The sequence below is a fragment of the Misgurnus anguillicaudatus genome, unplaced genomic scaffold (genome assembly GCF_027580225.2).
Source record: "Misgurnus anguillicaudatus unplaced genomic scaffold, ASM2758022v2 HiC_scaffold_28, whole genome shotgun sequence".
Taxonomy (NCBI): domain Eukaryota; kingdom Metazoa; phylum Chordata; class Actinopteri; order Cypriniformes; family Cobitidae; genus Misgurnus; species Misgurnus anguillicaudatus.
In genome coordinates, this window is record NW_027395278.1 from 5,704,589 (window position 1) to 5,719,746 (window position 15,158).

The 15,158-nt window shown below is 38.2% G+C and overlaps 1 protein-coding gene across 2 annotated transcripts in view; it reads left to right on the forward strand.

Moving 5' to 3' along the window:
* LOC141362532 (calcium permeable stress-gated cation channel 1-like) overlaps positions 1-15,158 on the forward strand; it is a 79,008-nt gene that overhangs the window by 33,815 nt on the left and 30,035 nt on the right. Inside the window, exons 6-12 of one of the 2 annotated variants that reach the window (XM_073864760.1) lie at positions 991-1,133; positions 5,882-5,933; positions 6,035-6,143; positions 6,558-6,631; positions 8,588-8,668; positions 9,219-9,339; positions 9,669-9,802. In XM_073864760.1, coding sequence (XP_073720861.1) covers positions 991-1,133; positions 5,882-5,933; positions 6,035-6,143; positions 6,558-6,631; positions 8,588-8,668; positions 9,219-9,339; positions 9,669-9,802 — 714 coding nt within the window. The remainder of the gene's footprint in view (positions 1-990; positions 1,134-5,881; positions 5,934-6,034; positions 6,144-6,557; positions 6,632-8,587; positions 8,669-9,218; positions 9,340-9,668; positions 9,803-15,158) is intronic. The other variant, XM_073864761.1, reaches the window with a different exon arrangement.

Here is a 15,158-nt window from a genome sequence, read left to right on the forward strand (position 1 = left end):
CACTGGGGACCCAATCATAGAACTTAAAGGCACACCACTGAACTTTTGGCCACTAGGGGGTGCTACACATGTATTTTTCACTTCTAGCGCCCCTAGAGGCCACAAGCGCCGCAGCACTGTAGTGTTCGGGCGCCAGACAGGACTTATATGCAAGCAATATAACATTACTTACTAGTCCAAAAGCATGACGGCCAAGTCAGCATCGGTCAGGAACCCCTCCTCCTCCTTTAGTTCACGCCAGCGAGCAAACACTGGCCCAATATTGATCCTTGTCCTTCTTTTTATTCTGTCACTCTCCTGTTTTCTATTCCTTGGGTTTCTTTTTTTAGTTGCTGCTTCGGCCATGACAAAAACATCAGGAAAATAAATAGTTGCGCTCTCACGTCCGAATTTGAGGAAGTGGAGGAAGTGACGTATGCCGTAAAGCAGATTTTTGTAGTTCTTTTTGTGCTCGGGTTACTACACGAAACCCCAATTTTAAAAGTACGAGTAAAAGACCCCGTCAGGCTCTGGTAGACCTGCCATTTAACCTTTTTTAAGTCGATGTACCATCACAAGGATCTTGAAATTATATTATGAAGGTTGAAAAACTACTTAAGTTTCACTTTAAACATGAAAAAAAACTGATTTTCATGATATGTCCCCTTTAAGATTTTCAATCTGGTCTCAGATTTTACTTACAATAAACTTATTTAAAAGGATCATTTAAATTTCTTTGTTCTGCTAGATAAGCAGATCTGAGGCACCATGACTTCCATTGTACTACTTTTTCCCAGATTGTGTCCCAGATCTGTTTCGTTACAAACAATTGTCAAATATCTTCATTTGTGTTTGGCAGAACAAATACATGTGCACAGGTTTGGGACTTGGAGTCATGACAAAATGTTACATTTTTGGGTGAACTATGCACTGTAAGTAGCCATAGTTAAAAGTCTATGCAAAATATACATGTTTTTAATTGAGGCTGTTTTGTCTTTTTGTTTCCCATAGAGATGAGGAGATCCGCAGTAAATGTGGTATTGATGCAGTCACTTACCTGTCTTTCCAGCGTCACATCATCCTGCTCATGATGGTGGTGTGTCTGCTGTCACTCACCATCATCTTGCCCATAAACCTCTCCGGGAACCTCCTCGGTAACTCCACCAGATCCTCAACTGCTTGGTTACTGTTTTCTCTAGTAGTACTCAGTTTCAAGGGACTCATGACAACAGACACAACACGTTTGGTATCCAGGAAAAGGCAGTGCTGTTTTAAACAACATGACTTTATTCATCAGCGGGGTGCACTTAAAAAGATGAACGTTTTTAGAATGATCTCATGAGTTTGTTGACAGATTGACTAATTATGAGTTAGCCAATGTTAGGGTTTATTTTAAGATAGATTTTCCTAAAAAAGATTTTCTTAAAATTTTCATTTATAAATTTCCCACAGAGCACATTAAATCACTCTAAAATACTTAAAGGGATAGTTCACCTAAAAATGAAATGTATGTAATCATCTACCCCTCATTCACACAGTTGACAGTACACATTGACTTCCATGGTAAAGTATTTGTTTATCATACTATGGAAGTCAATGAAATAAATAAACTCATACATTTTTAGGGGAACATGTGGTTGAGTAAATGATGACAGAATTAAAAAAAAATTAAAAACAAAATGTAAAGACGTGTAATTTTTATGTTAAAATACTTTCATAATTTAAAGTGTAAACTAGGGATGACTTGATGCCATTTTTCATATCCGACACAAATAACAAAACTGCAGCCCTGAGTATCTGCCAATACTGATACTAATATGATGCCATCTTTCCCCTCTCAAACATCTAAGCTGTTGTTAATATTTATCTGCTTGCCTTTTGCTTAAAGGTGCAGTGTGTAATTTTTAGAAGGATATCTTGACAGAAATGCAAAATAATATACAAAACTATATTATCAGGGGTGTATAATGACCTTTCATAATGAACCGTTATGTGTTTTTTACCTTAGAACGAGACCTTTTTATCTACATACACCGAGGGTCCCCTTACATGGAAGTCGCCATTTTGTTCCGCCATGTTTTTACAGAAGCTCTTAATGGACAAAATGTTTTTACTAAGTTGTCTCCGACGATGGCATGTTTGTCCGGTGGCGGCTACCGTAGCTCTATGTGTTTCTATGTGTTTCAAAAGCGAGGGGTGAGCAGTGGGCTATTCGCAACCTCACCACTAGATGCCCCTAAAATTTACACACTGCACCTTTAACCTAGCCATTTACAAAACATTATGCTCAACATGTGAAAAAATTCTACTCTGTTAACTCTTTCCCCGCCATTGACAAGTTATCTTGTCAATTAAGAGAAAACATTTGCATAAAAAATGTGAGGTTTTGTGTTAATCTGTAATACTACAATTATCCACTAGATGGGGCACATACCAATTTATAAAAAAAACGGAAGCAAACTTTTTAAAACTAATTTTAAACTCTGTGTATGTTTTGATAATCGTTCTGAATCTTATCTCTAACAACAAAAATGAAATTCAGCTTTTTGCTAAAAAAATGTAAGCGTTTATAAGCAGAGAAAAAATATAGATAGGAAGAAACGTTTTTTCCCGTTTTGTTTGTTTATTGTTTGTTTGAAAGCAGATGGTCCATTCTTTCATTTGATATACACTCATCTAAAGGATTATTAGGAAAACCATACTAATACTGTGTTTGAACCCCCTTCGCCTTCAGAACTGCCTTAAGTCTACGTGGCATTGAACAAGGTGCTGAAAGCATTCTTTAGAAATGTTGGCCCATATTGATAGGATAGCATCTTGCATTTGATGGAGATTTGTGGGATGCACATCCAGGGCACGAAGCTCCCGTTCCACCACATCCCAAAGATGCTCTATTGGGTTGAGATCTGGTGACTGTGGGGGCATTTTAGTACAGTGAACTCATTGTCATGTTCAAGAAACCAATTTGAAAATTGGGAAAAAAGGGTGCTCCAGAAGGCTAGACAGGTCATGAGTTGTCCTGACCATGTTCTCAGTCAGGAATTTTGTCTAATGCCGTCAGGACGACGCTACCTTGCTCCCCCAAGGAAAACTAACAGATACGCAAGTTCTTTTATTCCTTCTGCTATTACATTTTTAAATGCTGATTCCTAATTATTATTATTCCTGTATATATGGATGGAAATGTATAGATATACTGTGGACAGCGGCAACTATAGGTGCCAGCATCCTTAACCTTGCATTATTATTATTATTTATTGTTTTATATTGTCTATTTATTATTATGATCGTGAGCAGTGGTTGCTGCTTAGTCAGTACTGTGGCTGGTGCACTTGTTGCTTGTTGGTTGCTTTTCTTTTTTTATTTATTTTTTTTATTTATGCCCATCTATGCAAAATGATGTCACTGACAGTGTTTCTCTGTTTGTGTGTAGGCTCAAATTAAGTGTTGTGTTGTCTTGTCTTGTCTTGTTGATACGACTGGTAGACTAGAAACTGAATTGCCCTTCGGGGATAAATAAAGTTGTTTGAAGTTGAAGTTGAAAAGATTCAAGCTTTGTGACATGGTGCATTATCCTGCTGGAAATAGCCATTAGACGATGGGTACATAGTGGTCAAAAAGGGATGGACATGATCAGAAACAGTGCTCAGGTAGGCCGTGGCATATAAACGATGCCCAATTGGCACTAAGGGGCCTGAAGTGTGACAAGGAAACATCCCCCACACCATTACACCACCACCACCAGCCTGCACAGTGGTAACAAGGCATGATGGATCCATGTTCTCATTCTGTTTACGCCAAATTATGACTCTACCATCTGAACGTCTCAACAGAAATCGAGACCCATCAGACCAGGCAACATTTTTCAAGTCTTCACTTGTCCAATTTTGGTGAGCTTGTGCAAATTGTAGCTTCTTTTTCCTATTTGTAGTGGAGATGAGTGGTATCCGGTGGGGTCTTCTGCTGTTGTAGCCCATCCGCCTCAAGTTTGTGCGTGTTGTGGCTTCACAAATGCTTTGCTGCATACCTCATTTATAATGAGTGGTTATTTCAGTCAAAGTTGCTCTACTATCAGCTTGAATCAGTCGGCCCATTATCCTCTGACCTCTAGCATCAACAAGGCATTTTCGTCCACAGGACTACCGCATACTGGATGTTTTTCCCTTTTCACACCATTCTTTGTAAACCCTAGAAATGGTTGTGCGTAAAAATCCCAGTAACTGGGCAGATTGTTAAATACTCAGACCGGCCCGTCTGGCACCAACAACCATGCCAAGCTCAAAATTGCTTAAATCACCTTTCTTTCCCATTCTGACATTCAGTTCAGAGTTCAGGAGATTGTCTTGACCAGGACCACACCCCTAAATGCATTGAAGCAACTGCCATGTGATTGGTTGATTAGATAATTGCATTAATGAGAAATTGAACAGGTGTGTCTAATAATCCTTTAGGTGAGTACATTTCAATGTTTATATATTTTTAAAAGAACATTTTTCTGGAATGTATTTTGTGCAAAAAAATATTAAAAAATGCTTGTGGGCAACTTTTCAAAAAAAAAGGTTAGCAACGAATGAGTTAAATGATGATATACATCATATAACATGAAACAGTTATGCAGTAAAAGACAAACATTATCCTTATTTTCCCAAAATCCGATTCAGGATTTTTTGCCAGTATGAAACAGATTTGTATACTAAATATCAGATTGGCACATCCCTAGTTTAAAAATTGTGGTGCTTACTCTGTTTATTTAAGCAAATCAACATATCAGCTTCATCAGGGGTGTCATTTTGGAAAGAGGCCACCTGTTAGGCCAAATGTACTGTAAGTGGGAGGGAGAGTTCAGACCCAAATGTGTTTTTCCTAAAGCAATAGATATTTGGACAGTTGGTTAATGTTATGATTATCATGTATGAATCAAAACTTATTTAAAATTTGTAAAAATATTCACCTCTCAGGAGCATAATAATGAGGTAAATTTTGAATTCATCTGTTTCATGTACCTCCAGAAAGTATCTGCAGATAGATAGATAGATAGACAGATAGACAGATAGATAGATAGATAGATAGATAGATAGATAGATAGATAGATAGATAGATAGATAGATAGATAGATAGATAGATGGATAGATGGATAGATGGATAGATAGATAGATATTTGCCAGTACATAATAAACAACCATGCAAGGAGCAGGGGATGCTTACAGTTATTTTAATTCTGCGGGCGCAGATTCCGTGTGGGCCTGCTTATGAATGATTCCCAGGAATGGCCTGGGAAAACTCAGGAAGACTTAGAAGAGCTCATTCTCAACCATCCATTAGTGGATGTGTGTAAAAGCATCATTCAGACCACCCTACAGTGTTTGAAGATGGTTGGGTGGCACGATAGAGGGTTAGAACGAGCCAAATTAAATATGGGAAAGGCCCTGAACGTCCACACCACAAGAAGTGCATTGTGAAAAGCCACCAGCTTTACCTCGTGTTGTTCTCAGACCTGCAATAAGCGTTTCATATGACTTAACAGACCTTGGTGGCAGGATTTTTACAGTGTGCTTTTAAAAAAGTGGTGAGTGATCGTTGCATGTGGATGTGCGGTAGACCAATCTGTGGTGTCATTTCGGAGCCGGCTGGTTAGGAGAGGGTGGGGGTTTCGACGCTGACCATAATCTCCATGCAACCGTTTGACACTGTATTGGTTAAGTAAACTGGCACGTTCACAAATTTGTCATAGCAACCATACTCAGAGCATAATAATCGGGGTGCAGAGATTTTTTTTATCCACATTCACAGCTCATGCTTTACCACACACGCCTTAAATTACTTTTAGAGTTTTATTTTTGATGCTGGTATGTGAGAAGGGCCTGAAATCCTAACACAAGTTGTTTATTTCTCTGCTTTTCAGAAGATAGCCCTCAGAATTTCGGCCGGACAACAGTGGTTAACGTCCAGGCACAGTAGGTCATTTTTTATGTGCTTCATGTGAAACTAAAAGTACATACTGCAGTTTTGAAGTCGTTGACATGATCTAAATTGGTCTCTCTTCCTCTTTTATTAGAAATACGTTTCTTTGGTTGCACAGCATCTTTGCACTGCTGTATTTTGTGATCACTGTACTGTTTATGGCCCACCACTCCTCACGACTTGAGTATAAAGAGGATGAAAAGGTCGGTGGACAAACACATTCGCGTTTCATAACTGTTTAATTGCAGCATTACATTAATAAAAGCAGGAATAATGATAATAATAATAATTTAAGTTAAATTATTCTTTACTTTAATTGGTAAAACGAAATATTAACAGCACTAGTAATGCTTGCCATTGCAAATATTTGAACAAGCCTCCTTTCATAAAGATTCAACTTAGGTAACATTTTTTGCTATGGACATGAATGATACCTCAGTTCTTACTTGCCATTTTTTCTGCCAGGCAAAAAAACGTCACATGCTTTATGAGCTTTATAAGCATCTCTCCAAAGACAAAAGAGATTTCTACTGTACAATATACTGTAGTACAATATTTACAACATTTAGTTGAGAAAACCAAAGCCTGTTTTTTATTTTTTCTCGTTTTTACTGCAGGTGGCCAGAACTTTAATGATCACTTCCATTCCCAGAGAAATCTCTGATCCCGGCTTGATCACCAAACACTTGCAGTGAGTAAAGAGCACAATGTTCACAACAGAATTAAAAGTCTGGTTTGATATACATTTTTCAGCATATTGAATATTAAATAATTTGTCTGTATCTTAAAAAACTATTTAAACCAAAATGACACACATTTTTTATTTGTTTATGGCAGTTGTTTTCTACAGTATGTTGGTTTGTCTTGAATTTCAGATGTTGATTCAATGTTACTGTAACTAAAATTCCTATATTATCATTTTTAAATAGCTTTTGGATAATTAGTAAACACAATATAGCCACATTGACACACGTTTGAGAAAAGGTCAAAAATTGAATGAACCCCTTTTATAAATGTCACATAAGTTGTAATTTCATACTACACTGTTGTCACAAGGTATTAATATGTTCTAGGTACAGATATGTATACATTTGGTACCAATATTTAAGGTAGCAATACTGTATATACCGTCAAAATCGCGTCCACCGCGTCTAGTTTGCCGCTTGAACATTTTGAATGCGTTCAACCAAGCATTTGGCGTGCGTCAGAGGTGAAATCTGCTTCTTGTGGGGGGGGGGGTGTCAAGTGCTATGCGGTTGTCTGTTTGCAAGATGGCTGATGTTGATCGTGCATTCATCGAGAGAGTTAGTATTTTTCACCTAACTATAGGGGGAAAATTGTTTAAATAAACTGTGGGAATGCTGCGGGTCGATAAACATTAGTGACTCAAAAGTGAAATGTGGATTTACAACTTACCAGGTTACCCAATTTTATTCCTGTCTCTATAGAAATAAGAACTTGTGTCGTATAGCTCCAGGTGACTACTCGAGGACAATATCAAGCGTTCCTCCATGTTGAATGAGTGACTCCGGGCGGGGCTGCCGCCACAGCAGCTAGCAGACTCCTGATTGGTTAATGCAGCACGAAAATCCGCCAAAGTTCAAATTATTTAACTTGGGCGTCAGCTGCAAATTTGTGTGAAACACAAAATGCCAAAAAGCACCATACACACGTATTGCGCATACCGCGCCAGACGCTCAATTCGCGCCATAACTAGACACGCGAATGAGGCGGAATCGTGTCTACCGCTCCGCGCTAAACGCCTCATTCGCCGAGCAAAACCTCCAGTCAACGCGTTTTCACATTGACTTGACATTGATTTTACTCGCGCTTGACGCCTCCACAGCGGCTGGTCTGAACGCAGCATTAGGCCACCATGCCAGAATTAGATTAGTTGTTTTTGCAATGTTATAGTGATCATATATAATTGTTTCTCATTCTCTTTAATATAATACATCAAGAAAATACAGGAAATGTGTATATAGTATTAAAAACTATATAAAAATGTAAACTGATGTGTCAAGTTTTTAGGGTAAACTCCCCTTCCACTTGAGCAATAGCAGGAAACTGCAGAATCTCTTAAACCTAAATAAAATAAAATCCTAATTTCTAATTTTAAAGAAATTTGTCTTTTTACTTCTTCTGCTCAAAAACCCTCAAGATGTGTTTAGTGCCAAAAGAGGTCACACTAAACACAGATGATGCCTAAAGAAGACATTTAGTCCTGAAAATTTTTTTTTATTTGTACATATTTACTGTATTTTCTGTTTATATCTTAATAAAATAGATTGAACAACAAATATGGATGGACATTAAAACTTCTAAAACAAGTCTGGTGGTGGTGGCCTAAGACTTTTGCACAGTATTGTACATGTTAGGTGCACACTGTACTTTTTGCCAAAAAATGGTTTGATATTTTTGTACCATATGTTTAAAATGTTTAGTTTTGCATTTGTAATTATGTTACATGTTTTTATTAATAAAAATGTATCAAAAACTTTGTATTGTTAAATTATAACATTTGCAGAATATCCTAAAATAGTATGACAACATGCCCTGCTAAACCTTTCCTAAGAAATATTAACTAGTGTAAATGTGTAGCTACAGTCTCCCTATATGATTTTTTGTCTTTTTGATCTTCTAATAGTGAGGCCTACCCAAGCTGCACTGTCACAGACATCCGTTTCTGCTTCGACGTACAAAGGTTGATGAAGCTGGACTTAGAAAGGTCATTCCCACATTTAAACATCTCCAGTGTCATAAAGCTGATTGATTAACATTGATGTTTTATATGCCAATTCTTTCAGTTTTAAGCAATTTCTCCAGAGTTATTTTGCAGTAAACCTGCAACAGCAAGTTGAACTTTGTGTCCTAAAGGTTTAGGGTCAGGAGCAAAATTATTTAATCTTAAAAGATGTGTCAATACTATTGCTATGAATCGATATGATCACAACGGTCAATACGGTCGCTGTAGTCCCGCCTTCCAGTAAAAAGAGCCAAACGGGAGGTACTTTGCGCATGCACAGTATTGAAGGTGTTAAAAAGACTTTAATTATGTAATTACTATTGAAAGATTCCATTAGGATACTGTTTACTAATGTGAAACCGTGCATCACGCAATGTTGTGCATGTATTCATCAGTTTCGGCATCTACCATCGGGGGGCAGTTTGCAAATTCGGAAAGCAAAGAAAGATTTAAGAGACGCAAGAAAGAAATTCAATGTGCTTTTGCATATTTTCCACAAGATAATTTTTTTCACATTTGCTATTCTTTACAGGCGAAAAGCAATGAAAGGTCGACTGTATTTCACAACCAAAGCTCAGAAGGAAGGACGAATCATGATAAAGATGCATCCATGTGCACAGATCTTCTGCTGTGATGTCTGTGGATTTGATCAGGTGCATAGCTCGAACACATTCATTATACTTGTCAGAATAATATTGTAGCTGCATTTGAATATGAACAGATTGTCAACGACAGAGATAGAAACAATACGGAGGGAAATACCACATATTCGGCATGCCATTTGAAATTTCCTGTCTTATCTGTTTCACACTGTTCATACTTAACCAGGGGTTAAGCTCAGTGAGAAAAGCCTTTTTTATGTGAAATTGCTCTTGAGTTGAGATGTGGATGGTACTGCAGCTCCTCGTGTTGGCCACTGGAGACCACCACACACCAACCGTCAGTCATGCAGTATATATGAGAGATGTGATCTCTTCTTCAGGTGGATGCAGAGCAGTACTATAGTGAGCTGGAGGAGAAACTGACAGATGAGTTTAATGCTGAGAAGAACCGCATTTCTATGAAGAGGCTGGGCATTGCCTTTGTTACCTTCAGAGATGAAAGAATGACAGCAGTGTAAGTGTTGGGTGGACTGATTGTGGCAAGTTTTAAATGTTGTAGCAGCTCATGACGTAAACAACTCACATAATGTAAAAAGAATTACATTATTATTGTAATTATAGTTCATAGTGTAACAATTTTCTTAAATCTTAAGCTCATTATTTAATAAAAATTACTACATTATGAAAAATTGATTACATTATAAACTCACCAAAATATTGTCATAACTGTAATAATTTGAAACATTGCAAACGTATTATTAGTGGTGCTTGCATTTATGCAAAGTATCACTATTATTGCACATCATAGAGACATGGGGGTGGGCTTGTTTCACTAAGCATAACCATTGGTAGATGCCAAATCTCCCTAGCAACCAAAGAAAGTACCCTAGCAACCGTTTAGCGAGGCCTTTATCTCTGTATCATATGGGTGGTCTTGTTTCCTTCGTGGCTTGGACTGCAATCATTGGTGGATGCCAATTCACTCCCTAGCAGCCCCCCTCGGGTACCATAGCAACCGCATAGCAACACCTAGCAACTACATAGCAACCACCCCAGGGACCCTAGAAAACCACATAGTAACACCCTAGCAACCACCCCAGGTACAATAGCAACTGCATAGCAACCAACAGAATACCCTAGCAACCTTAAGCAGGACCTATATCTCTGAATCAGAACAAGTGTATGTGCTCTTTTGAGCAAACAGAACATCACATTTCTTCTCTCATTACTTTTTGTGTATAAATTAGCCAAAAACTAAATCTTTTATTTTCCAGCCACATAACTCAGTAAGAAGTGTGAAAACAGGGATTAAAAATGAATGCCAAATGTAAAATATAGCTGCAAGCAGCAATTACCGGGGTCAAGCCAAAAAGGGCACAGAAGAAAGTAAAGTTGAGTTCGGATGAGCAGTTTAAAGAACCTAGGAAAATCTCTTGATTTCGGACAACATAATATAACAGTTTCCAGCAAAAAAGCTGCGTTCTCATTCAGTGAAGTCACTCCCTCTGTTCTCGAATATCATTGACAACTAGAACACTGAAGGACATGTGAGTGGTGCTTGCAGTGGAAATACTCAGCTCACAAGATGTTACAGTGGTGTTAATTAGTCAAAAGAGACCATCCCCGTGTCTCTATCTTGTTCTGATGCAGAGATATAGCTTTTGCAAACACGGTTGATAAGGTATTCTCAATGGTTGCTAGGGAGTGAATTGGCAACCAACAGTGATTATAGTCAAAGCCATGAAAGGAATAATCCATGATGACTCATGGTTTTAGATGTGTTGTTGCAGTAGTTTTAGGCAAAAAATGCCATATTCTATCTCAAAACCAGTAGGTGGCGCAATGACAAAATTGTGCATGCAGCATTAGGTCATGATTGTGTTACATCTAGCTAGTTTTATGACTATAAACATTAATTTAGTAAAGAAACAGTTGTATGGCCATAGAGCTGGTTTGATATCAAAGGTTTTGTTTAATTATAAGGCCATCTAGTGGTGCAAGCATACAATTTTTTTTGTGTGGCCTCAGAATGTGCTCATACATCAGTGTATCAAATCTGGTGTAAAAATCTCATTTTGTTGCAGAGTTATAACCATTTATGTGTAAAAAACACCAAATTTAAAGTTAATTTTTAGTTTTTTGCAATTTTCGGCCATTTCTGATGAAAATTTTGATATAATGCCAATAGAACTTTTTGTTCAGAAGGTAAGGTTAGTTTCTTCCTATGGTATTTTCGAGTCGATCGGAAAAACGTTCGAGGAGATATTCACGCGTGTTTTTTAAGCGCTATTTTGCTGCGCAGGGTTAACCGTAAGGCGAATTCTGGCATGTTTGGTATCGTTGGACTCGGCAACTATTCAGAACTGCAAAGAAACAAGTCCCGTGAAAATATGTCAATCGGAGCCAAAGTTATAGGCGTGTAAAGCATAAGTCTGACCACTAGGTGGCGCTGCGACGAACCTGTGCATGCACCCTCAGTTCCTGACTGGCATCTCAAGTACCAAGTGTCGTGTCAATAGACCTAAGTTTGGCGAAGATACAGCCTAAAATCTGTTTTTTTGCGCTCTATGTAAAATTCGTTGACACGCTATACGACAACGGATTGGTTTATCGAAATTCTTTTAATAACTTTTTGCCGTGAGTGTCTCTAGATGCTGCATACCGATTTTCGTGGCAATCGGGTAAAAACTCTAGGACGAGTTCGCAAAAGTAGGTTTTACGATTAATTCAAAATGGCGGAAAAATTTTCATGACGGAAAATGACGTCATAGAATCTAATCGAATCGTCTTAAGCCAAGGAATCAGAGGAAACAAGAATTTCGTTTCTAGGACTTACGGATCAGAAGTTATAAGCAAAAACGTAAGTGCAACTTTGGACTGTTGGTGGCGCTAGCGGGTTTGAGATAGAGACTCCAAAATTGCTATGGATATTATTTGGACTGTCCTCTGTCAGTGTGCCAAATTTCATAACTTTCCTACGTACGGTTCTATGGGCTGCCATAGACCGCAATGGAACAGGAAGAAGAATAATATATAAGAAAAAGAAAAAGAAAAAGAAATATAGCTGCAAGCAGCAATGCCGGGGTCAAGCCAAAAAGGGCACAGAAGAAGGTAAACTTGAGTCCGGATGAGCAGTTTAAAAAACCTAGCAAAACCTCCTGATTTCAGACAAATTAATATAACAGTAATCAGCAAAAAAGCTGTGTTCTTATTCAGTGAAATCTCTCCCTCACGTCTTGAGGAGCATTGACAACTAGAACACTGAAGGAAATGTGAGTGGTGCTTGCAGTGGTAATACTCAGCTCACAAAATGTTACTGTGGTGTTAATGAGTCAAAAGAGCCCACCCCCATGTCTCTACGCTGTTCTGATGAAGAGATATAGCTCTTGCAAAAACAGTTGATAAGGTATTCTCATTGGTTGCTAGACAGTAAATTGACATCCACCAGTGATTATAATCCAAGCCATGAAATGAATAATCCATGATGACTTGTGGTTTTAGATGTGTTGTTGCAGTAGTTTTAGGCAAAATTTTCAATTTTCTATCTCAAAACCACTAGGTGGCGCTGTGACAAAATTGTGCATGCAACTTCAGGTCATGATTACGTTACATCGAGCTAGTTTTATGACTATACACTTTAGTTTAGTGAAGAAACAGTTGTATGACCATAGGGCTGGCTTGATATCACAGGTTTTGTTCAATTATAACGCCAACTAGTGGTGCAAGCAAGCAATTTTTTTTTTGTAGCCTCAGACTGTGGTCGTACATCAGCGTATCAAATCTGGTGAAAAAATCTCTTTTCGTTGCGAAGTTATAACCATTTATGTGTAAAAAATACAAAATTTAAAATGTAATTTTTCGTTTTTTGCATTTTTCGGTCATTTCTGATGAAAATTTTAATATAACGCCAATAGAACTTTTTGTTCAGAAGGTAAGGTTAGTTTCTTCCTATGGTGTTTTTGAGTCGATCAGAATTACGGTCGCGGAGATATTCACGCGTGTTTTTTAAGCACTATTTTGCCGCACAGGGTTAACCGTAAGGCGAATCCTGGCATGTTTGGTATCGTTGGACTCGGCAACTATTCAAAACTCCAAGGAAACCAGTCCCTTGTAAATATGATGATCATAGCCAAAGTTATAGGCCTATAAAACATTCGTCTGGCCACTAGGTGGCGCTGCAACGAAACTGTGCATGCTCCCTCAGTTCCTGACTGGCATCTCAAGTACCAAGATTTGTGTCAATAGGCCTAAGTTTGGAGAAGATACAGCCTAAAATCTGTTTTTTTGCGCTCTATGTAAAATTTGTTGACGCGCTATACGACAACGGATTGGTTTATCGAAATTCTTTTAATAACTTTTTGCCTTGAGTGTCTCTAGATGCTGCATACCAATTTTCGTGGAAATCGGGGAAAAGCTCTAGGACGAGTTCGCAAAAGTAGGTTTTACGAATAATTCAAAATGGCGAAAAAATTTCATGACGGAAAATGATGTCATAGGGTCCAATGGAATCGTCTTGAGCCAAGGAATCAGAGGAACCAAGAATTTTGTTTCTAGGGCTTACGGATAAGAAGTTATAGGCAAAAACATAAGTGCAACTTTGGACTGTTGGTGGCGCTAGTGGGTTAGACATAGAGACTCCAAATTTGCTGTGGGGACACATTGGACTGTCCTTTATCAGTGTGCCAAATTTCATAACTTTCCTACGTACGGTTCTATGGGCTGCCATAGACCGCAATGGCGGAAGAAGAATAACTAATAATAAATATAGCTGCAAGCAGCGATACCGGGGTCAAGCCAAACATGGCAAAAAATGAATCATACGTGATGACTGTCATGATTTAAGATCTAAGTTTGCATTAGTTTTATGAAAAAAATAGTAATTTTCTTGTATCTTGAGACCACTAGGTGGCGCTTTGCAGAAACAATAGATAGTGCCTCAGGTCATGACTGTGATGACACATACCAAATTTAGTGTAAATACAATAAAGCGATACGGAGATATAGCCTTAAATGACTTGACCACTAGGGGGCACTGACCAAACAATAAATTGTAACTCAGGCCTTGATTGTGATGACACCCACCAAATTTGGTGTAAATACGATAAAGAGATGCAGAGATATAGCTTCAAATCTCTTGACCACTAGGGGGCGCCGAAAAGTTTACAAGTCCTTCCAGAACATGTTGCTGATGAATCATACCAAGTTTCATAACAATACGCAATTGCGTTTCTGAAATACTTGAACTTAAAGAAAAAATTCAAAATGGCCGACACACAAAATGGCCGACCAAAAACTATTTGGTATCGTTTGACTCGGCATGCCTCACGAAATCTAACAAGAACACTCTCATAATTTTACATTCAAGTTTGCAGTAGTTATAAGCAAAAATAGACATTTTTTATATCTCGTGACCAGTAGGGGGCAGTGTGACGAAATGGTGCATGCACCCTCAGGTCATCACTGTTATGACATATACCAAGTCTCATATCAATACGCAAAAGTTTTGCGAAGATACAGGCTCAAACACATTTTGGCGTGCTCACCCTCACATTCTTTGATGCGTTATACGACAACGGATAGGTCTACCGAAAAGCTTTTGATAACTTTTTGTCTAGAGTGTCTCTAGATGATGCATACCAAAAATCAAGCCAATCACACGAGCGCTCTAGGAGGAGTTCGAAAAAGTAGGTGTTCAATATAATTCAAAATGGCCGACAGGAAGTAGGTTTGACTCAGACATGTTTGGTACAGTCGGACTCAGCATGAGCCAAGGAATCAATAGAGTGAAGTCTTATGTCATAGTGGCAAATTAATCAAATGATATAAAGATTTTAAACAATTTATTTACATATCCTGACCACTAGGTGGCG